Source organism: Diabrotica virgifera, chromosome 8, assembly GCF_917563875.1.
Source record: "Diabrotica virgifera virgifera chromosome 8, PGI_DIABVI_V3a".
NCBI classification, from domain to species: domain Eukaryota; kingdom Metazoa; phylum Arthropoda; class Insecta; order Coleoptera; family Chrysomelidae; genus Diabrotica; species Diabrotica virgifera.
This window is the reverse complement of record NC_065450.1, coordinates 59,553,861-59,577,189: the sequence shown is the minus strand read 5'-3', so window position 1 is coordinate 59,577,189 and position 23,329 is coordinate 59,553,861. Positions and strand designations below refer to the sequence as shown.

Sequence of the window (23,329 nt, the reverse complement as noted above, 5' to 3'; positions counted from 1 at the left end):
CTATTGACCCCCCTAAAGATTAAAAAAATAAAATTTGGGGCAGCTCCTAATGCAAGGTTAGGCCTGTTATTCGTCTAACCCTACTGGGCTATACCGGCACCTAGTCTATAATGTTTATTTGTGTTTATGTAGACGTATGTAGATGTAGATGTACAAACAATTTTCATCGGTTTTCATATTTTTAGGAACGAAGACGTTTAAAAGAAAGGTATCCTAGTCTGGCGTTAGTATATAGGGATCAAGAGCAGTGTGCTCTGATGCTCAATAATTACGAAGAACTGTTACAATCCCGTTCGATTTGTGAAGGAAAATGTGCCTTAGGGGAGCAGTGCCCTACTGGGTTGTGTCGGTCTGGAAGTACGCAAAAGAGGACGACGAGAAGAAGAAATAGTAGGTCTCAGTCTGAAATGCGCAGGAGTCCGAGTAGTACAAGTACCAATAGCAATTGCAGTACGAGTAGTAGTAGACCTCGGTCCAGTCCTTCGGGTCTACGAAGCTATACTGGTAAGTAATTCATTATTCATTTTTAATCAAACGATTATTAGCTACTAGGGTCATTCGTAAAATAAGATTCCCTATGCATGCCGCTGAGAAAGAGTGAGACGTGTTGGGAGAAATCTGGCAACACCGGCTTACAGATCAACTCTCCCTCTCTCTCACCCCACTATTTTCGACTCGCTGCATTGCTCAGGGTCAGCCTAGCAGTCTTCGAAGATGAAAGTCTCGGTGATATGTTTTTTAAACTTTTAAAAACTATTTCCGCCAATTCAGTTCAATTGGAAGACTCTTGTGGTCCAACAAAAACGCAAATTTCTATTTCGAGTACTGCCGCACTCGATAATTTGTCGAGTCTTTTAATATGGTAATTGAATAAACGTAGTTATGCTTTATCTGTATGTATATGACAAAAAAATGGTAAACACCTATGTGTCACTATTTTATTTTCGCTTTTGAAGCAAACCTCCTTAACAAATCTCATCAGGAATGAAGACTTACATATTACAAGTTACTCCTGATTGGCTGGGCAGCCAGGTAGATAACCTATAAATAGAGCAAGTGCTCTCTATAATGTAACAATGCTTATTACACTAGCGTCATTTACAGAAAAATATGTATTCCAATTTTAGAACTGGTCTCACAGTAATAGGCTTAGCTAATATACGCATTAACCTATCATCATGTTGCTATTTTACGATAGACAGCGCAGCTAGAATGCTTATTTAAAGCTATATATTGTATAACTTTGAGTACGTTCTTTAAATGTAAAATATTGCAAAACCTCTAAATTTTAAAGAACCGCTTGGATTGACATGAAATTTGGCATACACATAACAAGTCAAAGAAAAAAAGTGATATTGTGCCGATGTGCGCTTTTGCCCTAGGGGTGAGTTTCGCCCCCTTTTGGGGGTGAAATATATGTTCGAAATAAGTCCGGAAATGGATAAAATGACTAATTCTAAGCAACTTTTGTTCTATAAAGTTTTTTCACTGTGAGTTCACTGTTTTTGCGAGTGAATATGTTAATTTTTCTACAAAATAACTACGTTTTCAGACGGTTTTTCCCAAATAACTCAAAAAGTGAGTATTTGGTCGAGAAAAAAATTCTTATCAAAATTATAGCACGTAAAATAGTAAAAAACATTGTGTACCTATATATTAGGTCACCACACCTAGTAGAAACAGAGTTATAGCTAATGAAAAATAGGTTCATATTCGTCATATTCCAAATCGAATATTTTAACGTGCCATAACCAAAAACCGAAGCACTTTTTTGGGGAAAACTCATTTTAACTTTTTAAAGTGTTTAAAAAATGCTTATTTTTGATTTTTAAATAAAATTTTTAGCATCAAAAGTAAACAAGGTACGCTCAAAATAAAGTTTGTCCCTTTTTTTGTAAGCAATCGGGAAAGTCTAATTAGCATTTCAAATGAACTTAATTGTTACCACTTCACAGAAGTTTTTTACTCGCGTACGTATTGGTCATATTTATGATCTGCAAGTTTCATCGGTTCAAAGTCCTTATTTTTGAAAAAGCTGTAGTTAAAAAGGCTTGAACGAGTCACTTATCACGAGTGTATGCAAATTTAGAAACACTGAATCTTTACCAATTTTTGTCTTACAGAAAAACAAAAAAATACAAAATATTCAGAAAAGTAAAGCTGACTTTTTATTGTTTTTGGTATCTCTAACAATTTTTAAGTTATTTAGAAAAAAAGCATTTTTTTCAAAATTAATTTTTTTTTAAATTTCACTTTGAATCGATGAAACTTACAGATCATATAAACACAACATAAGTAAAGTAACTTGTGAAGCGGTAACGATTAATTTCATTTAAGTTGCTAATTGGGGGGTGATCTTCGTGATTTTTTTTTGCCAAAACAAAAGGGACCAACTTTACTTTTTTTAAGCGTAACTTGCTTACATTTGATGCTAGAAATTTTTTTTTAACAGAAATAATGCTTTTTTAAAACACTTTAAAAAAGTTGTAATGGGTTTTCCCCAAGAATGCTTCATTATTTGGATATTTCAAATTGAATTATTCTATTTGGAATTTTTCGAATATGAACCTATTTTTCATTCGCTATAACTCTGCTTTTGCTAGGTATAGAGACCTAATATATACACCGTTTTTTTCACTTTTTGATAGGCTATAGTTTTCCTAAGAATATTTTTTTCGACAAAATGCTTACGTTTTGAGTTATTTGCGACAAACCGTCTAAAAACGTGGTTATTTTGTTGAAAAATGAACATATTCACTTGCAAATAACTCGAAAAGTATTGATTTGCTGAAAAAACTCTATAAAACAAAAGTTGCTTAAAATTAGTCAGTTTATCCATTTCGGGACTTATCTTGGACATATATTTTTTCACCCCCGAGATGGGGTGAAACTCACCCTCAGGGCAAAAGCACACATCGGCACCATATCACTTTTTTTCTTTGACATGTGGGCTATGCGTATGCCAAATTTCATATTAATCCAAGCGGTTCTTTAAAATTTACAGCAAAAACCGTGAAAGAATGTACTATTTTATAATTCTTTAATTATAATTTTTTAATAAATATAAAATTATTTTTGTTGTGAAATATTTTAGAAACATTTTAAAACGAACGTAAGTGTTAATTTATTATTCATTAATCATCAAAAAAGCTACGTTTTTTTTTGTCTATTTAATTGTTAATATAGTAATTTTTACTAGGTAGGTACTTCATTATTGGCATTATTTGCATCTATAGATCACCTGACTCCCCTGTGGAACTATTTTTTCAGAGCCTGCTAAATTTGTTAGATGACTTGCCTCATAGAAGCAGAAAAATTCTATGCGGGGACTTCAACATTAATTATGATGCTGCTTGTGCTACCCAAATGTCCTTGGTCAACATATTTGAATCATATGGTCTCTCTATGCACGTTAATTCTCCTACAAGGATTACAAAAACTTCATCTACCATAATTGACTATATTGTCTCAGATTTCTCACCCCTTGCTGTCTGCTCTACAATTATTAATGCGGGATTATCAGATCATGAAGCAGTATTTACGAAGTTTAACATCTTCAGCAAACCCTCCTCGAAAACCAGACGTTTAGGTAGGATTTTTTCCGCTCGGAATTTTCATAAATTTCAAAATTTATGCTTAACTTCTGAGTGGCATTTTCCTTCTGCGGACGTGGACTATAATTTCAACGATTTTATAGAAAAGATTGTCTCTATCTTCAATAAGGCATTTCCTTTAATTTCAATTAAGCCAAAACATCACAAACCCTGGGCTACAAAAGGTATTCGCATATCAGCCAAAAATATGCGCTCACTATTGTATATCAAGAAATTTGCTACCAACGTCTCTGTCACTCAATATATCACCAAGTACAGGGTAACCTATCTAAAACTCATCAAATCAGCTAAAAAAGCCTACTATCAAAATCGTATGGAAAGCTCTAAAAGTGTTGCAAAAGAAACTTGGTCCATAATAAACGATCTTCGAAATAGAACTCACGCAGTTCAAACATTTGCCCTTCCAGACCCGGAAAATCTAAACGAATATTTCGTTAATGTGAGTAAAAATATAACTTCTACTATTTTGCCACAAAAAGATCCCATTTCCTATCTCCCCAATTCGGGAGTGTTCTCGAATTCATTCTTTTTAAGACCAATCGATATATCTGAACTGATCCAAACTATCAATAGTATCAAAAGCAAATCATCCTGTAGTACTGATGGACTATCCATAAAAATCTTCTCAAATCTCACAGAAAATGTGATGGAAAACCTCGTCTCACTAATTAATGATTCCTTTGAAAGAGGCAAATTCCCAGAGTGCCTAAAGATAGCCATTATTATTCCCCTTCATAAGGGTGGTGAAAAATCTAATGCTTGCAACTATAGACCTATTGCCTTACTATCGGTACTTTCAAAAATTATTGAGAGACTCATAAAAACCCGTCTTATGTCCTTTCTCATTGATAACAACATCTTATCCCAAAATCAGTTCGGCTTTTTAACTAATAAATATACCACTGATGCCTTGTTTTCTGTGTTTCATGAGGTTTACCAAGCACTAAACAATAATCTTTATACTGCCACTGTTTTCTGTGACTATGCCAAAGCTTTTGATTGTGTAAATCACGACATTTTGATTAAAAAACTAAATTTCTATGGGATTCGAGGTATTTCTTTGAATTGGTTCCAATCTTACTTGAATAATAGGAAACAACTAGTTAGAGCAAATGATACTGACTCTAGTCTCAAAAACATTGTATGTGGAGTACCACAAGGTTCAGTATTGGGTCCTCTACTGTTCCTTATCTTTATAAATGACATCACTAACTTAAAAATCGATGGAAAAATTTTTCTTTTTGCTGATGATACCAGTATCACTTGGAGCAACTCAACTATTGCATCTCTTCATGCAACTATAACTTCTGATTTGCTTACGATAAAAACCTGGTCTGACTCTAATTTACTCTCTTTTAACGTGGATAAGACAGTAGCATTATCCTATAAAAGTGCTCTTCAACCCCTGCTTGTTAATAACAGCCAGATCTCTACCGTTGATTCTGTAAAATTTCTTGGTATTTTTTTAGACAGCAACCTCAAATGGTCCCTTCATATCGATGTGTAAGTAAGAAACTCGCCTCAGCCTGCTATGCTATAAGATCTGTTTCGAAAGAACTCAATTTAGCATCTTCTAAACTAACATATTTTTCTTTGTTCGAGTCTCATCTTCGATATGGTCTTCCTTTTTGGGGTTCTAGTACAGCTGCCCAGTTAGATGTTATTTTTAAATTACAAAAAAGAGCAATAAGGTATCTGTTTGGCCTCAGAAGAACAACACATTGCAGAAGTTACTTCAAAGATCACGGCATTTTAACCCTTACATCTTTATATATTTTAGAAACTGTTTGCTTAATTCGTAAACACATGCATGTCTTTCCAGCAAGGCCTCGTCATGACTACTCCACCAGAAATTCAAATTTTGATGTCTATTTACCGATCCCGTCCTCTGAGTTAGTAAAGAAATCTATATTATATTCCGCAAAAAAACTATACAACCATCTTCCTTTACAACTCAAATCTGCAACATCTTTCCCCAAGTTCCGTAAAATGACAAAAGCTCATCTATCTACAAGACCGTATTATTCAGTAGAAGAGTTTCTTAATGACTAACTAAGAAATTACAGCCTGGTTCCAAAAAAAACTGATACGACTCTTGAAGCGTATTTTGTAGAAAATTGAGCAGTGTATTTTGAAGGATAGATACTTAATATTTACATACTGTCAATGTCACTGCCAAATCTTAAAATTTGTCAGATATATTATTCTGTTCCACGGTTATTAGACTTTATTATTAATCTTTATTATTAATAATTTCTTCGCAACTGAGGGTATCTTATCAACTGTATTGTTTTTAAACAATAGATGATAAAATAAAAATATTGACAGTTCAAAAATGTGAACATATTGCATTGTGTGTGGCCTAAGTTTGGGCTGAAAACTGAAATGTATTACATTTTTACAAAATTTTGGAATATGTTTAATTACGTAGACCAATTTTAACAATTGTTTTCAATACAGATTTCAATCCTCTACAAATAGTTTCTAATGTCATTTGATGTCAAATAATTAGGGAAGCTGGAATTCAACAGTTTAGAATTTTACATTGAGTTAATGCAAAATTGTGACGCATGTCAAAATTCTCAATGTATTTTAATTGTATTAATTTTTTTTCGAATCCGGAGAAAACTAATAAATATTTTTGAAAAATTTAAACTCAAAATGAAAGACTACATTATTATCGAGGGCTGAAAGTCCCTGAAAACTTCTATAATATTTATTTTAATAAGTTACAGGGCTGAATTGAATATTAATTTGTTTTGTTGTATAATCCATGTTTACAATAATTATGTGATCTATTTGATGTAAAAACTATCATTTATATGTTCTTTATAAAATATAGGAATTCAAAATAATATAAACATTTAGACCTTAATAATTAGTACAATTTATGAATTAACATAATATGTAATCAGTTGTTTGTTGTTTGTTGTTTGTTTATTTTATTATTTGTCTGTCATAATAAATATAATGTCAGATCAATCAAATACACTGCTCAACATGATCAAATCTTACTAAGAGTCGTATCAGTTTTTTTAGGAACCGGCTGTACAAGTAACCAAACTTATCTATACTTGGGTGTCACATGCAGCAGCTTAAACTTATTAGTTCCTATGTCTATAAATAGTTTGCTTTATTGTATATTCACTTTGCAATTTCTATAAATTGTTGCAATATATCGATTTTGTTTTTTTTTTCTTTACTTTATTAACTTATATTTTGTATTTATGTATATTTTTTTTATATTGACGATTTATCAAATTTCAGAAAATTGTATTTGTTATTGTTATTGTTAGATATTATTTATTTATTTTTTTCTGACTTTAATTAAGCTTTGTCCATAAAATTTGTATTTTCAGTGACAATAAAGCATATTTCTATTCTATTCTATTCTATTCTATTAAGGTTTGATTTTTAAAATTTCGTAGTTAACTGCAGTTAACTCCTTTGTTGTACTGAGACAGTTATTAATTGTTTTCACCCATTTTACAAAATCTTAACTTATCCAATTCAGTTTGTCCGTACGTAAACATAACTTGAAAGGGAATATCACTGGATTTAATAAAAACCTTTGAGAATATAAATATATAAAGATAACATAGCTATGGTAAGATGTAAGGGAAAACTATCGCAACCTATCAAGTATGAAACTGGCATTAGACAAGGAGATTCGCTGACCCCATTAATATTTAAGCTGATAATGGATGAAATAATAAATAAAGTTAAAAAAGGAGAGAATATAGAATGGGAGAAAAGAAAATAAAGATAATCTGCTACGCCGACGACGCCATAATATCAGCCGAAAATGAAGATGACCTACAAAGATTAATTAAAGAATTCGAAGACACGGCTCTCATATTATTATACAGCATGGTGATCTCAACAGAGAAAACTAAATCGATAGTGGTATCAGCCGAATTGAGACGATGTAAATTGGTCGTAAATAACAAAATAATAGACCAAGTGATGGAAACAGAATACTTGGGAATAAAACTGTCAAGCTACGGAAAAGTGGAAAAAGAAGTACAAAAACAAGTGAATATGGCGAACAGAGCAGCAGGATGTCTCAACAACACACTCTGGAGAAACAAACACCTCACAATGGAAACGAAAACCAGGATATATAAATCAACAATAAGACCGATAATGACGTATACAGCGGAAACAAGAGCAGATCCGGCGAAAACACATAGACTGCTGGAAACAGCAGAAATGAAAGTCTTACGAAAAATAACAAACCAAACTCTAAGAGACAGAGTAAGAAGTAAGGAAATACGAGCGAGATGTGGTATAGAAGAAATAAACATGTGGACCAAAAGAAGAAAAATAGAATGGAATCAACACATAGAAAGAATGACAGAAAATAGAATAGTACGAATAGCAAGAGACAAATCGCCAAATGTAAGAAGATCATTGGGACGACCGAGGAAAAGATGGTCAGACAATGTAAATTGAGGCTAAAAACCGAAGTAAAACAGGAATTGGGCCTATTTATAAAGTATAAAGAAGAAGAAGTAAACATAACTCCTCCGTTATTAGAACAGATAGAATGACAAATGACGTGTCAAATGAGAGCTTATTGCCAAAAAATGGTATTTAAGATGAGAAATTAGACCTACAACTTCCGGTTCTAGAGTTGCAACCGGAAGTACTGTTTTAGTGTCGCTGAAATAGCAGAAGCGATATATTTTTCGACGCGCATTAAAAAGTTGTAACCGGGAAGTATTATAGTCGCATAAATAGTACATATCATATAATAATCGACTCGTATTGAAAAATTTAACTCGAATATTTTGGTCCAGTTTTGATTTCATTTCAGGTTAAAAAATTATGACCGGAAGTTTGGCAAAAATGACTTAAAATTAGTGTAATCTTAGCAAATATTGACTTTCAGTTCTATTTCCGGTCCTGTTGGGTGAAAACAAAGCCGAATTGCTTGTTTTGTATCTTACTAGTTTTTGATGATGATACAGTTAAAATATTTTGTGTGATACGTTTTGATGTATGTATAGCCTCTATGTAGGCCATTTTGTATCGATTTATATATGCCACTGCATAACACAACGATTGGCGTTGTTTTTTTGCCGATGCATTAATAAAATGATTCGCAAATATTTGTCCCTTATTTTAGCTATTGAACCAATAACTTCAGGGGCAGAAATGACCCCTATCCTACCTTATGTAACAATTATTATAAATCAAATTGTAATTTGAAGATAAATACTGTTACTAAATAGTAACGTATGGTAAAATTGCACAAATAAAAATTTATTTGTAGACCGAAATTAAATCCGAAAATAAGTAATATATTAGCCCAGTAAATGAACGGGAAATACGGCAATACCGTGTAATTTTCAGGGGCAACTCCGAATTGCATAAAAATTTGGATTTAGGTTCTACTTACCCTCCACTTCAAAGTTGAAATTGTGCCGTTGGTTGCTTTTACTTGGGGGGTGACAGTCACCCCTTCTCGGGGGTGAAAAAACATACGTTCAAGATAGGACCGGAAATGGATAAATTGACTGATTTTAAGCAATTTCTGTTCTATAGAGTTTTTTATTTGACTTAATATTTTTCGAGTTATTTGCGATTGAAAATGTTTATTTTTCGACAAAAAAACTACGTTTCAGACGGTTTTTCGCAAATAACTCAAAATGTAAATGTTTGATCGAAAAAATGACCTTAGCAAAAGTATAGCTTATATAAAACCAAATAAAATGGTGTATGAGTAAAGTCTATCAATCGAGTAAAAACAAAGTTGTAGCTCATGAAAAATACGTTCTTATTCGTCTAATTCCAAATCGCATATTTCAAGGTAAAATCACCGAAAAATTAAGCACTTTTCGGGAAAACCCCATTCCAACTTTTTTAAAGTATTTATAAAAGGCTTTATTTTAATTGTTTATAAAAGTTTTTAGCATTAAAAATAAGGAAGTTACGCTCAAAATAAAGTTTGCCCTCTTATTTTTGGTAAAAAAATCATGAAAATTTCCCCGTGTTTAGCTCCCAAATGAAATTAATTGCTATGGCTTTACAAACAATTTACATACTTCCTTATCCATTTTTTATATGATCTGTCAGTCTCACCGGTTTAAAGTGTTTATTTTTGAAAGCGTTATAGTTGAAAAAGCTTGAACGGGTCTCTAATCACGAGTGTATGCAAATTTTTAACAGCCATATATTAACCAATTTTTGTCTTACGGAAAAACAAAATGAAACTAGCATATTTATAATAGCAAAACCTACATTTTTTTACTCTTTAAGATTTTTCTTATCACTAATACTTTTTAAGTTATTTTGAAAAAAGGAAATTTTTCAAAAATTTTTAGAAAAATTTTTTTTACTATGAAACCAAATTTTTTTAAAAATAAGAACTTCAAACCAATCATACTTACAGATCATATAAACAATACACATACAGTTAAAATAAATGGTAAAGCGGTAACGATTAATTTTATTTAGGGTGCTAGATAGAGGGAGGTTTTCCTCCCTCTTTTTTTTTACCAAAAAAAGGAGCCAACATTTTTTTCAGTGTAACTCGTTTATTTTTGATATTAGAAACTTTTGTAAAAAACAAATATAAACCTTTCTTTTAGATATTTTAAAAATGTTAATAAGCTTTTCCCGAAAAGTGCTTAATTTTTCGGTGATTTTGCGTGAATTATTCGATTTGGAATTATGACGAATAAAAACGTATTTTTCATGAGCTACAACTTTGCTTTTACTCAATTTATAGACATTACTGATACACTATTTTTTTTTTTTTTCGTTTTTTATAAGCTACACTTTTTATAAGAATACTTTTTCGATAAAATATTTACTTTTTGAGTTATTTGCGAAAAACCGTCTAAAAACGTAGTTTTTTTGTCTAAAAATCAACATTTTCAATCGCGAAAAGTATTGAAAAAAATTTATAGAACAAAAGTTGCTTATAATCTGTAAATTTATCCATTTCCGGGCTTATTTTAAACACGCGTTTTTCACCCCCCGAGAAGGGGTGATTTTCACCCCCCAAGTAAAAGCAACCAACGGCACAAATTCAACTTTGAAGTGAAGGGTAATTAGGACCTAAATCCAAATTATCATGCAATTTGGAGTTGCCCCTGAAAATTACACTCCAATACGGTCGTTTATTGGGCTATATAAGGTACAGTATTTCTCATGATCATCTTTCAGTGCGTCACAGTTTTTCGATTTCTTTCTAACGCATTAAATTGTATGTGACAGAAAAAAAGGCACGTCGGTGATTACATTTCGTCAGTGACATTTTTATAAAATTTATTCTAGTTATTCTAGTTGTCGATAGATGGCGCCATAATAAAAAAATATTTTTTTTAATTAGATAATAATATTACAAATATAATCTGTATAATTTATAAGACTATACAAATCAAAGAAAATACCATTTTATAAATGCAAGAAACACTTTTGATTTGTTTTTATTCCAAATTGAAAATAAAATGTGACAACTGTCAGATTTAACTAAAATGTCATGTTAGAATAAATGTCATAAATGTGTATTATAGTCGGTTCCCTAAACTCAGACGCAAATGGCTAATGATTTTAGTACGTAAGTTTTTGGTTTTTTGCCAATTTTGACAAAATTTGCAAAATTACTAAATATTTAGTAATTATTAACTATTTAGTAATTATTTTTTTGGCAATTTTATCAAATTGGCAAAATTACTAGCTTAAATCACTAGCCAGTTGAGTCTGAGTTTAGCGAACGGACTATATCACGGACTTACCCTTTTTCCTATCATTTGTTACGCACTGAAAAATGATCATGAGAAATACTGTATACGATAATATTATAAATATTAAAAAAAATGTCAAAGTTTTTCAAGCTTATAAAAATATTTGAAAACTATTTTTAAAAGATTTGAAAAACTTATTGGACCATTTTCCTGGTGACACCTCCATAGCTTCTAAAAATTGCAAGCCAGATGGATGCTGCAGTGAAGACAAGAGTGAATTATAACAAGTTGCAATTCACAACCCTGTCTACAGCTTGGTAAAATTCCAATGGAAAATGGACCTAGTTACTCTATAGGAGTAATACCAATAAAAATAAAAAGGTATACCATATTTATTCAGTTGCAATGCGAAGGCAAAACCGTCATATTTTTCATTTGGTATAGAGAGCACAAACTAGCACTCTTAATTGACGATTTTCGCTTCTTGTTGGAAGCATCATCAGAGAGCCGTAGGTTTGCTGTTCTCTACCCCAAGTGACAAACTACCGAGAGTCGTGCTCGCATTGCAACTGACGGTATGGATTAGGTCCCTAGCGACTTCTGCTAAATGAAAGTCAAAGTTTTTCAACCTAATATTTGAAAAATATTTGAAAAATATTTTTAAAAGATATTTAATTTAAATACTTATTGGACCATTTTTCTGGTGACACGGTAACACCTCCATGGCTTCAAAAATTGCAAGCCAGATGGATGCTGCAGTGAAGACAAGAGGTTTGAGTTCTCTATTTTAAGTGAACAATAAGACTGTTTTGCCTTCGCATTGCAACTGAATAAAAATGGTATACATTTTTATTTTTATTAGTATTACTCCTCTAAGTCCATTTTCCGTTGGAATTTTACCAAGCTGTAGACGGGGTTGTGAATTGCAACTTGTTATAATTCCCTCTTGTCTTCACTGCAGTATCCATCTAACTTGCAATTTTTAGAAGCCATAGAGGTGTCACCAGAAAAATGGTCCAATAACTTTTTCAATTAAATATCTTTTAATAGTTATTTATGATATAAGTGTTAAAAGTACAATTTTAAGGCACGCATGTGAAGGTTTGCAGACTGAGCGAAGCGAATTCTGCAATTCACATGAGTGCCTTAAAAATGTACTTTTTAACACGTATATCATACAATATTTTTTCTACAAACGTCTTATATATCAAAAATTATAATTTATTCATTCTCAATTACAGGACAATATCTTCAAAAACTTTTACTTGAACTTAACTGACATTCCATTTTTATATTTTTCTTGCCATTTCATCAAAACTGCCTATACTATCAATACGTAAATCATAACAACTATAGAGTAACATCTTACTTTTATTGTTGTATATTCTAACAAATTTTAATAGTTTTTTCCACAAACGTGTTAAAAATGCAATAATACAGTTTAAATTAAATTTTAAAAAACCTTTTAAACCATCTTTTTCAAATTGTGCTATTAATATTAATGTTAATAAATGAAATATAAACATTTTGACGTTTCACAATTTGACAATTCACTTTTAACTGCAGTGCCTTAAAAATTTTAAAGCACTAGTGCTTTAAAGTAGCAGTTTTAACGCTCCTATGGAGTGCTAAAAATTGCATTTTTAACACGGTTGTAGAAAAAAATATTTTTCAAATATTTTTATTAGGTTGAAAAACTTTGACTTTCATTTAGCAGATGTCGCTAGGCACCTACATCATAAAGGTCAGTTGCAATGCGGGGATAAGCTCTCGGAGTTTCGTCACTTGGGGCAGAGAGCAGCAAACCTAGGCCTCTCTGATGATGCTTCCATCAAGAAGCGAAAATCGTCGATTAAGAGTGCTGGTTTGCGCTCTCTATACTAAGTGAAAAATAAGGCGGTTTCGCCTTCGCATTGCAAATGAATAAAAATGGTATACATTTTTAAATATTTTTAACTTTCATATATTGTATACAGGGTGAGTCATGAGGAACTGTACATACTCCTACCTCGTATAGAGGCTCCTATGGGGAATAACAAATGACCATTAAAAAGTGTCTGCTCCCCTTGTTTAATAATATACAGGGCGAGTTTCGCATTTTGACAGAAATTTATATTCGTCATAATTTTTGAACGGTCAGATCGATGTGTCTCTTATTTTGGTCAATCGTTACACTATTACCACCTAATCAAATGATTTATTCAAACTAGGAAAAAATCAGGTCCGGCTTTAAAAAATTAGTTCGTTTGGGTCTTAAAAAAAATTTCCTCTGTGTAAGCTTTTTGAAAACTCTAATATGAATTTTACAAATTAGACAAATAGGCAATTAAAATGGCGTACTTATTTTTTCCCTACACGATTACTTAATTTTTTATAAAAAAATCAAATTTGACTATGCATTAAAAGTTTGGTAAAGTAAACCATAGATTTAAAAAAATTAACTTTTATTACAAAAATTATTTTTTTTAACAAATATTTGATTTATGTTACCACCCAATCAACTGATTTATTCAAACTAGAAAAAAATCAGGTCCGGCTTTAAGAAAATAGTTCGTTTTGGTCTTAGAAAAAATTTCACCCTCTATAAGCTTTTTGAAAACTCTAATATGAATTTTACAAATTAGACAAATAGGCAATTAAAATGGCATATTTATTTTTTTCCCACATGATTACTTAATTTTTTATAAAAAAATCAAATTTGACTATGAATAATAATTAAAAGTTTGGTAAAGTGAACCATAGATTAAAAAAAAATTACTTTTATTACAAAAATTAATTTTTTTTAACAAATATTTACCATTAAAAAGTGTCTGCTCCCCTTGTTTAATAATATACAGGGCGAGTTTCGCATTTTGACAGAAATTTATATTCGTCATAATTTTTGAACGGTCGGATCGATGTGTCTCTTATTTTGGTCAATCGTTACACTATTACCAACTAATCAAATGATTTATTCAAACTAGGAAAAAATCAGGTCCGGCTTTAAAAAATTTTTCGTTTTGGTCTTAGAAAAAATTTCACCCTGTATACGCTTTTTGAAAACTCTAATATGAATTTTACAAATTAGTCAAATAGGTAATTAAAATGGCTATTTATTTTTTCCCCACACGATTACTTAATTTTTTATTAAAAAATCAAATTTGTCAAAATCGGAATTTTAACCTAAAAATGAAAAAAAAAAGATGAAATCACGATTTAACTCGCTACAACGTTCCATTTAAATTTTTTTTTCTGAAATTTTTACAGCACATATCTCTTACCATTGTGAAGACTATGACAATTGTTGTAGACTTTCAGTCTTCTTCTCGTAAAAATTATGAATTTTTAAAAACAAAAGGTGCAGCTTCGTGAATTGCAAAGTTAAATCGCAAAAATTAAGTGAAAAAATTTAAAATTTATCTATTTGATCACGTCTATGTTAAACTATAGAGTCCAAAGAGAAGTGGTATGGGGAGTTTTAGATCTAGACAGATTATAAAAAAAAGGTGAAACTTTTAATTTTAAGAAAAACGTTTAATTTTTTTTATTTTTATGGTAAAATTGCGATTTTGACAAATTTGATTTTTTTAATAAAAAATTAAGTAATCGTGTGGGGAAAAAATAAATATGCCATTTTAATTGCCCATTTATCTAATTTGTAAAATTCATATTAGAGTTTTCAAAAAGCGTATACAAGGTGAAATTTTTTCTAAGACCCAAACGAACTAATTTTTTAAAGCCGGACCTGATTTTTTCTAGTTTGAATAAATCAGTTGATTGGGTGGTAACATAAATTAAATATTTGTTTAAAAAAATTAATTTTTGTAATAGAAGTTAATTTTTTTTAAATCTATGGTTCACTTTACCAAATTTTTAATTCATAGTCAAATTTGATTTTTTTGTAAAAAATTAAGTAACGGTGTGGGGAAAAAATAAATATGTCATTTTAATTGCCTATTTGTCTAATTTGTAAAATTAATATTAGAGTTTTCAAAAAGCGTATACAGGGTGAAATTTTTTCTAAGACCCAAACGAACTAATTTTTTAAAACCGGACCTGATTTTTTTCTAGTTTGATTAAATCAGTTGATTGGGTGGTAATAGTGTAACGATTGACCAAAATAAGAGACACATCGATCTGACCGTTCAAAAATTATGGCGAATATAAATTTCTGTCAAAATCCGAAACTCACCCTGTATCTTATTAAACAATGGGAGCAGACACTTTTTAATGGTCATTTGTTATTCCCCATAGGGGCCTCTATACGAGGTAGGAGTATGTACAGTTCCTCATGACTCACCCTGTATACAGATCGTAAGAAGTTTTGCTTCTATCGGTTACTTCACGACTCATCTTCCTTTTTTCATCGTGTTGATGTTGTTTGTTTTATTACTGAATTAGTCATAATCGTTTTAGTTCCTTTCGTTCGTTGGACTATTTTTCTTCAGAAATATTATTTCTATACTTTTATTTTTGAGTTTTATTTTTATTAGTACCTGAGCATGAGAGGAGCGGACTGTAACTCAGACCACTACTCGGTGAGAGCAGAATACAAAATCGAGCATAACATAAAGAAAAACAATAAAACAAAACAAGAAATTGCAAAACAATTCAACATAGAACTACTAAAAGATAATAACACAAAGAAGAAGTATGAACAGGGAATAACCAACAGACTAATCAGGGAACAAGGAACGGCAAACCCAGACAAACAATGGGAAAACATAAAAGAAGCAATCTTGAACACAATTCAAGTAATCCTAGCGAAAACCAAGAGAAAACACAAAACAAAAGATTGGTACGATGGAGAATGTCAAGAAGTAGCAGAAGCAATCAGAGAGGTAAAAATCAAAAATCTCACAAGTTACGAAGATAGAAATAGAGAAGAATACAAAGAATTGAGAAAAATCATGAAAAGAAAATGTAGAAGCAAAAAGAGAAAATACAACGAGAACAAACTGAAAGAAATAGAAGAAAAATTAAAAAAAAAGAAATAAGATTCTACCAGGAAGCAAAAAAAAATGGAAAGAGGATATCAGAAAAACAACCCATACATGAGAGATGATAACGGGATGCTGCTAAATGAGCCGGAAAAAATAATGAGAAACTAGCAAAACTATTTCACAGAACTGCTAAATAAGAGCGAAGTACAAAAGGAAATAAACCATGAAATTGAAGATGATCAGATAGGAATAGAAATACCCACAGAACAAGAAATAGAGAACGAAATAAAGAGCCTGAAAAATAATTAAAGCCCAGAAATAACAGAAATATCGGCCGAAATGATAAAATCAGGAGGGAAATAAAAAGAATATGGGAAGTAGAAAAAATGCCATAAGAGTGGACAGCAGCAAGGATATGCCCTATACATAAAAAAGGTGGTAGAATGCTATGCGAAAACTACATAGGCATCGCACTACTAGAAATAGTTTACAAAATCTTGGCACAAAGTATAAGAAAAATATTTGCCTTAAAAGAAATAGAGACTCCCTGTTACGAACATAAAACAGTACTTACTATACGCTTTGTTCATCGACTTTAAGCAGGCCTACGATACAGTAAACAGACGGCAGATGTACGAACTGATGAAAGAAATGGGGATATCAAGTAAAATTGTCAGGATGGTAAAGATGACGATGGAAAACACAACAAATGAAATAGCATGGAAAGGGTATACATTATACATCCAAAAAGTTTGAAACCAAGTAAGGATTACGACAAGGAGACCCACTATCAACAACTGCATTCAATCTAACATTGGAAGGAATAATCAGGAAAAGTAGAATAAACATGCAAGGAACGATATTTAAAAACGGCCTCCAATGCATAGCATTTGCAGATGATCTGACGCTATTAGCAACAAGCAAAAAAGAACTACAAAAGTTAATTAAAAACATAATAACAGAAGCCAAAAAATTCGGACTTGAAGAAGGGGAGATAAAGGCAAGAATAGCTAAAGGAATTAAAAAATATGGAGCATTACGCACATTATTGAAATCCAAATACGTATCAAGGAAAACAAAAATAAGAATTTATAAGACTGTTATTAGACCTACAGTAACATACGCATGCGAAACATGGGTGCTCAAAAAATCAGCAACAGACATTTTAGAAAGATGGGAGAGAAAGATGCAAAGAGCAATACATGAAGGTGTGAAAATAGAAGGTCAGTGGAGAACAAGAACCAATAAAGAATTTGAAGAATTATATCAAGAGCCAACGATCACGACGACGATCAAAGCACATCGCGAGAATGGGAAGTAAACGAATGCCAAAAATGGTACTCTCACGGAGACCAATAAAAAAGAGAAGGAAAGCCAGACCAAGGAAAAGATGGAAGACTTGAAGAAAAGTAACATTGAGAGATGAAAGGAACTAGCATTGGACAGAAGGAGATGGAGGGAGGTGGTGAAGGAGTGTATAAATAGATTGAACTATAATTAAATAAAATTTATAAGTTATGTAAGTTATATAAAGTTATTTATTATTTATGTAATCAGAAATGTAAACATTTTAGTCCTAGACCTACAAGGCCTGTTGCGCTTAATAAATAAAAATATGTTATTAGTACCTACTATTTTTCCATCCTGTATTTTCTTCTTTTGGCAACTCATGTTTACTTTTTAATCGTCATCACATCTATACAATCTGAATCATCGAAAATGTCCATCTATGTCTATCTAGTATCTATCTATATCTTAGTGTAGAGTGAATACACAAAGCCAAAAACTTTTATAAAAATGATTTAACACATGTGTTATACCTACACTTTTCACAGCAAAGGCTCCATAAGAGCATTTTAATAAAAAATACAAACAAAAATCGTAAAAATATATTTTCCCCATTTTAAACTCATCTCTGACAGTTTTCCTCCGACTTTAAAACCAAAATAATTCCAGATTTTTATTCACCGACATAAAAAAACAAGAAAAAGTTCACGCTCTGTTATTGCTTAATGATACACCCTCGTCTTCTTCAATTTTTTAATCTAACCAACACAATATAATTTTTTCATTATGAAAGTTACCTGAACGGAAGGTGTTTTTAGTCGTGGCAGAAGTTTCGAATATTAATTTCCTGGAGACTTTTCTCGTTATTTTTGTTATGCCGAATTTCCATTTTAGGCGCAGCGAGGGGCAAATTTTATAAGTTTCATTATGTCGAAATAGTCCATGTTGTGAGGCTGTTTGCGTCTGAAAAAATTCTGATTCGGTTTGAAGAGTGAATTGAATAGAGCTATCTGAAGAGTGCCAGGCGAAATTTTTGAGCAGAAATTGTTTAAACAATATAACTTTTTAAATAAATTCTAAATAATACGATACGATGGACGCCATCTTCAAAGAGCTCTAGCTCCCTAAGGAAGCATTTTAGGACTAAGTGAATTGGGTTAAATTGTCTTAAAATTATCTGAAGAATCTCCTGTCTTCGTTTGTCGGTAGAGTTTCTGGACACCCTGTATAACTAACAATTTTTCGGTTTTTCGGTTTTAATGTCGTGTTGTTTTCTTACTATTACCACCGTACTCCCCTCAAGATCCTGCCAAAATTTTTGTTAGTTTAATGCAGTCACATCTATCCAACTACCAATCCTCCTTTTAGAAAATTACTGAGCAAAAGTATGATATTGACTTCTACCACAATCATCTCTTCTACCGGAAACATTTAATTTTACTTTAACCGGGACCTGAAGATGCTGTGCAAAGTGTTGACAGCGAAACTGGTCGTCTGTTGTAAAATAAATTGTTTGTGAGAACGTCTTTCTTTCTTCATTACAATATTATTTTTGAGGTTGCTATGTGCTTAAATTGAAGTTTATTCAATTTTAAGATTCTGTAGGGTAATCGGGTCTTGATTCATGTCTTATATTGTTAATTATGCGCGACAACTTTACGGCGCGGCGGCTTAAAATTCGAGTAGACGCGCATAATTAACAATTCAAAACAATGGTCTAAATTTAAATTAGCCCCAATCACTCATCATAATTTTCAAATTGAATGTTTAAACTTCAATTTAAACACTTGGCAACCCCAAAAATAGTCATATGAATTTTTAAGTCTCGAAAATGCGTATTTTGGCACTTTTCAGATTTTAAATCACCCATAACTCGAAAACTATCAATTTTTGAGAAAAATTACACGATAAATTTCTTGTTTAGAATCATCCAAAAAACCTAAAAAAGTATTTTCTGGAGCAAAAAACCTTTTGATTTTGTTTAAAGAAATTGTTTAAACAATGTTTACCCAAAAATCTCGCCCGGCACCCTTCACCCTTCAGATTTGTTTAAAGGGGGCATTTTTGAATCATCATCATCATTCAACCCAGATCTATCCACTGCTAGATATAGGTCTCCCTCAGTCTTTTCCATGTATGTCTTCCTGTTTTGTGCTGTTTGCATCCATTTTTTTGTCGATCCGTTTTTTGTCATCAGATCATCAAGATGGATATTTTTGAATAGCAATCAGCAAACAAACCGAATCATAAATTTTTTCAAACGGGAGGGACCTCACAATATGGACTAAACCAACCTCTACTGGCACCATTCTTTGCTTGCTTTGTGAATTGATAATTTCTAAGATATGGACAGAAAAAATCAAATCACATTTTTCAATATTACTATATTCCAAGTTTCCTTTTATAACTGGTATCGGTGAAGGCTGATTGATGTTAAAACGTTTAAATATATTGAGAGTTTTTTTAGATTTCAAGTTTTTTTTTCTTTTAAAATGGTGTACAGGATGTTCGTAAATCAGTGCGACAAACTTCTGGAGGTAATTTTGAATGAACAAATATTGACAATTTGCTATATAAATGTATTTTGGCGCTTTGTTTCCGAGATACGAGGTGTTGAATTTTTTTTAAACTGAAAATTTATTTATTGTGCCGAAACCGATTGAGATATGCAAGCTCATTATATTATCTTTGAAGTATTTAGATAACAATGAGGTTGGTCCGAGATGATTAAACAAATCAAAAGAGGAGTTGTTAATTTTTAAACATTTTGTCGTCAGATTTCGTTAGTTTCATGTTTACTTAAAAAAGTTGGGTGACAAACTTTTTAGTTTATAATTCTAACCAACACAGCATTAAAACATAGGTCATGAAGAAGTTTTCTGAAAAATTTTAAGTCAAAATATGTAATATGAAAAAAGTTATTATGTGACTTTATATACGAATGGCACTCCCCAAAAATGATTTCTCGAGGCAATCACGGTGTGGCAATTGGCTAATTTTGATCAAATTTTTGTTTTTGATGGCGCTGAAAACGAAAATGAGGTTTTTTTTAATTTTAAGTGGGTCAACTTTGTCAAAATCACAATTTTACCCTAAAAATGAAAAAAAATGAAATTACGTTTTTTGTGTTTAACTCGTTACAGCGCTGTTCCATATTAATATATTTTTGATGTTTGAAAAAGATGTTTGGTTGCAAACGAGTTAAATAATCATCTTGCTAAATTTCAATAATTTTGTAGAATGATGGTTCAAACATTTACATTTAGACGAAGCAACGAAGCATTAAACCTAGAAATTTTGTGCAATCAACTATTTGCATTCGATTAGAGAGAGTGTCAGGCAACTTTGTGAACTAAATTCATCTAGGGCAAAAATTTTTGTGCATAAGAAAATGCGTTTTAAAAGTGCATCTAGAAGAGGTGAAAATGAAAAATTTAGTACTTTTGCAATATTGATGGAAATGAGTTATATTTTAATAATCGTGGGTTTTGGGGATCGCTGAGTACGAATTTCATATCGGCGATGGTCTCCAAGGTACCTGGTGCCCACGGTGGAACTCGTCGCCTAGAGTTTTAAAATTAAAATCATTAAAAATCAGTCAATATCCATTACTCGGGGGGTTTTTGGGGTCGCCGGCCACGAATTTAGTGTTGGCGATGGTCTCCAAGATACCTAGTGCCCAGGGTGGAACTCGTCGCCTGGAGTTTTATGTTATAATCATTCAAAATCAGTCAAGATGGGGTCATTTGGGGGTCGCTGAACAAGATTTTCATGTGGTCGATGGTCTCCAAGATACCTGGTGCCCAGGGTGGAGCTCGTGGTCTGGAGTATTATGTTATAATTATTCCAAATCATTTAAAACCATTACGCGGGGGGTTTTGGGGGTCGCTGAGCACGAATTTCATGACGGCGATGGTCTCCTGTGTACCTGGTGCCCAGGGTGGAACTCGTCGCCGGGATTTTTATGTTAGTCATTCAAAATCAGTCAATAACCATTACTCTGAGGATTTTGGGGGTCGCTGAACAATAATTTCATGTGTTCTATGGTCTCCAAGGTACCTGGTGCCCAAAGTGGAACTCGTCATCAAGAGTTTTATGTTATAATTATTACAAATCATTTAAAGCCATTACTCGGGGAGTTTTGGGGGCCGCTGAACATGAATTTCATGACGGTGATGGTCTCCAAGGTACCTGGTCTCCAGGGTGGAACTCGCCGCCTGGAGTTTTATGTTATAATCATACAAAATCAGTCAATAACCATTACTATGAAGGTTTCAGGGGTCGTTGGGCATCAATTTCATGTTGGCGATGGTCTTCAAGGTAGGTATACAATAATCTAAAAAATACGTGTTTTCAAAATCAATTTATTTTTATAATATAATGAAAAAATTAATAAAAAATAAAATAAAATAAAAAAATGTATTTAGAGTAGAACCCCGATTATCCGGGTGCGGATTATCCGTGCTGCGGATTATCCGTGCTATGATTTTCTATTACTCAAGTTGCGTTTTTGAGGTTTTATCAAAATAGCGTCATCGTAAATCACTTGACGGAAACTCTATATGAGGAAAGAGAGACTCATAATGAAAGATTTATTTTTTTCTGTTATTTTTTATGGTAGGTACATATGTATATGTATGTGTATACGTACATATTATGTATTATACATAAGAAATACATGTTCGGATTATCCGTGCTTTTCAATTATCCGTGCCACCCTTCGGTCCCGAGGAGCACGGATAATCGGGGTTCTACTGCACTTACTTGAAGTTACACAAATTTCTCTCTTCCGCAATTTCGAAAACCAAAATTATAAAACAGCGCAGCTATAGACTGTAGATAATGAAAATTACTTTAATACCAATCTTAAAAAGCTTGATATTATAATATTATTATTTATTCTGTAATTAACAAAACTAATAAGTATAAAATATATGACTTTTTCAAAACACCAACATTAAAAACTTACTTTGCTTTATATACGGTATCACTTTTTAGATGTTTTTTTATAATTAATTAAAAATTTTTAAAAGAACAGAACTACATAAAAGTGTGGCTTGGAGGTATTCACATATATACTATGCTTTGTTTTTAAACCAGGAGCAATAAAATAAAAAGACAGATTCACACCCAAGAAAGTTAATAGAAAAATCACCATATACATCTTCTTTTTTGGTTGATCATATCGGCCTTCGACGGTAATCCATCAACATTATATTATACTAATACGTCGCTAAAGAGTTCTAAAAACCACTGTTTCTTTATATAAAAGCAGACTAGAAATCTAAAAATTAAAATATTACCGCAGAAAACACAAAAAGTCGCTGATATAACTTAATTACCCTTGAAATGCCAATTATGTCAAAATTTCATAAATGTCATTAGTGTCAAAATTTAACGACAACTGCTTTAAAAGCGACAAAATTTTAAAATAATTTTTAAATAGGTATGTTTTTAGGATATAATATAAAAGTGTTTTAAGAAAAATTATTAATGAAAAATATATTTAGCGACCCCCAAAACACCGAAGTAATGGACATTGACTGATTTTGAATGATTATAACATAAAACTGCAGGCGACGAGTTCCACCCTAGGCACCAGGTACTTTGGAGACCATCGCCGACATGAAATTCGTACTCAGAGACCCCAAAAACCCCTGAGTAATGGTCATTGACTGGTTTTAAATGGTTACAACATAAAACTCCAGCCGACGAGTTTCACCCTGGGCACCAGGTAACTTAAAGACCATCGCCGACATGAAATTCGTACTAAGCGACCCCCAAAACCCCCAGATTAATGGTTTTTTAC

General features: G+C 31.9%; 1 protein-coding gene across 1 annotated transcript in view; it reads left to right on the top strand.

Annotated features, from left to right (window-relative positions):
- Window positions 1-23,329, top strand: part of LOC126890163 (dual specificity protein phosphatase 15-like) — a 149,913-nt gene that overhangs the window by 100,484 nt on the left and 26,100 nt on the right. The window contains exon 5 of the mRNA XM_050659016.1: window positions 186-504. Coding sequence (XP_050514973.1) covers window positions 186-504 — 319 coding nt within the window. The remainder of the gene's footprint in view (window positions 1-185; window positions 505-23,329) is intronic.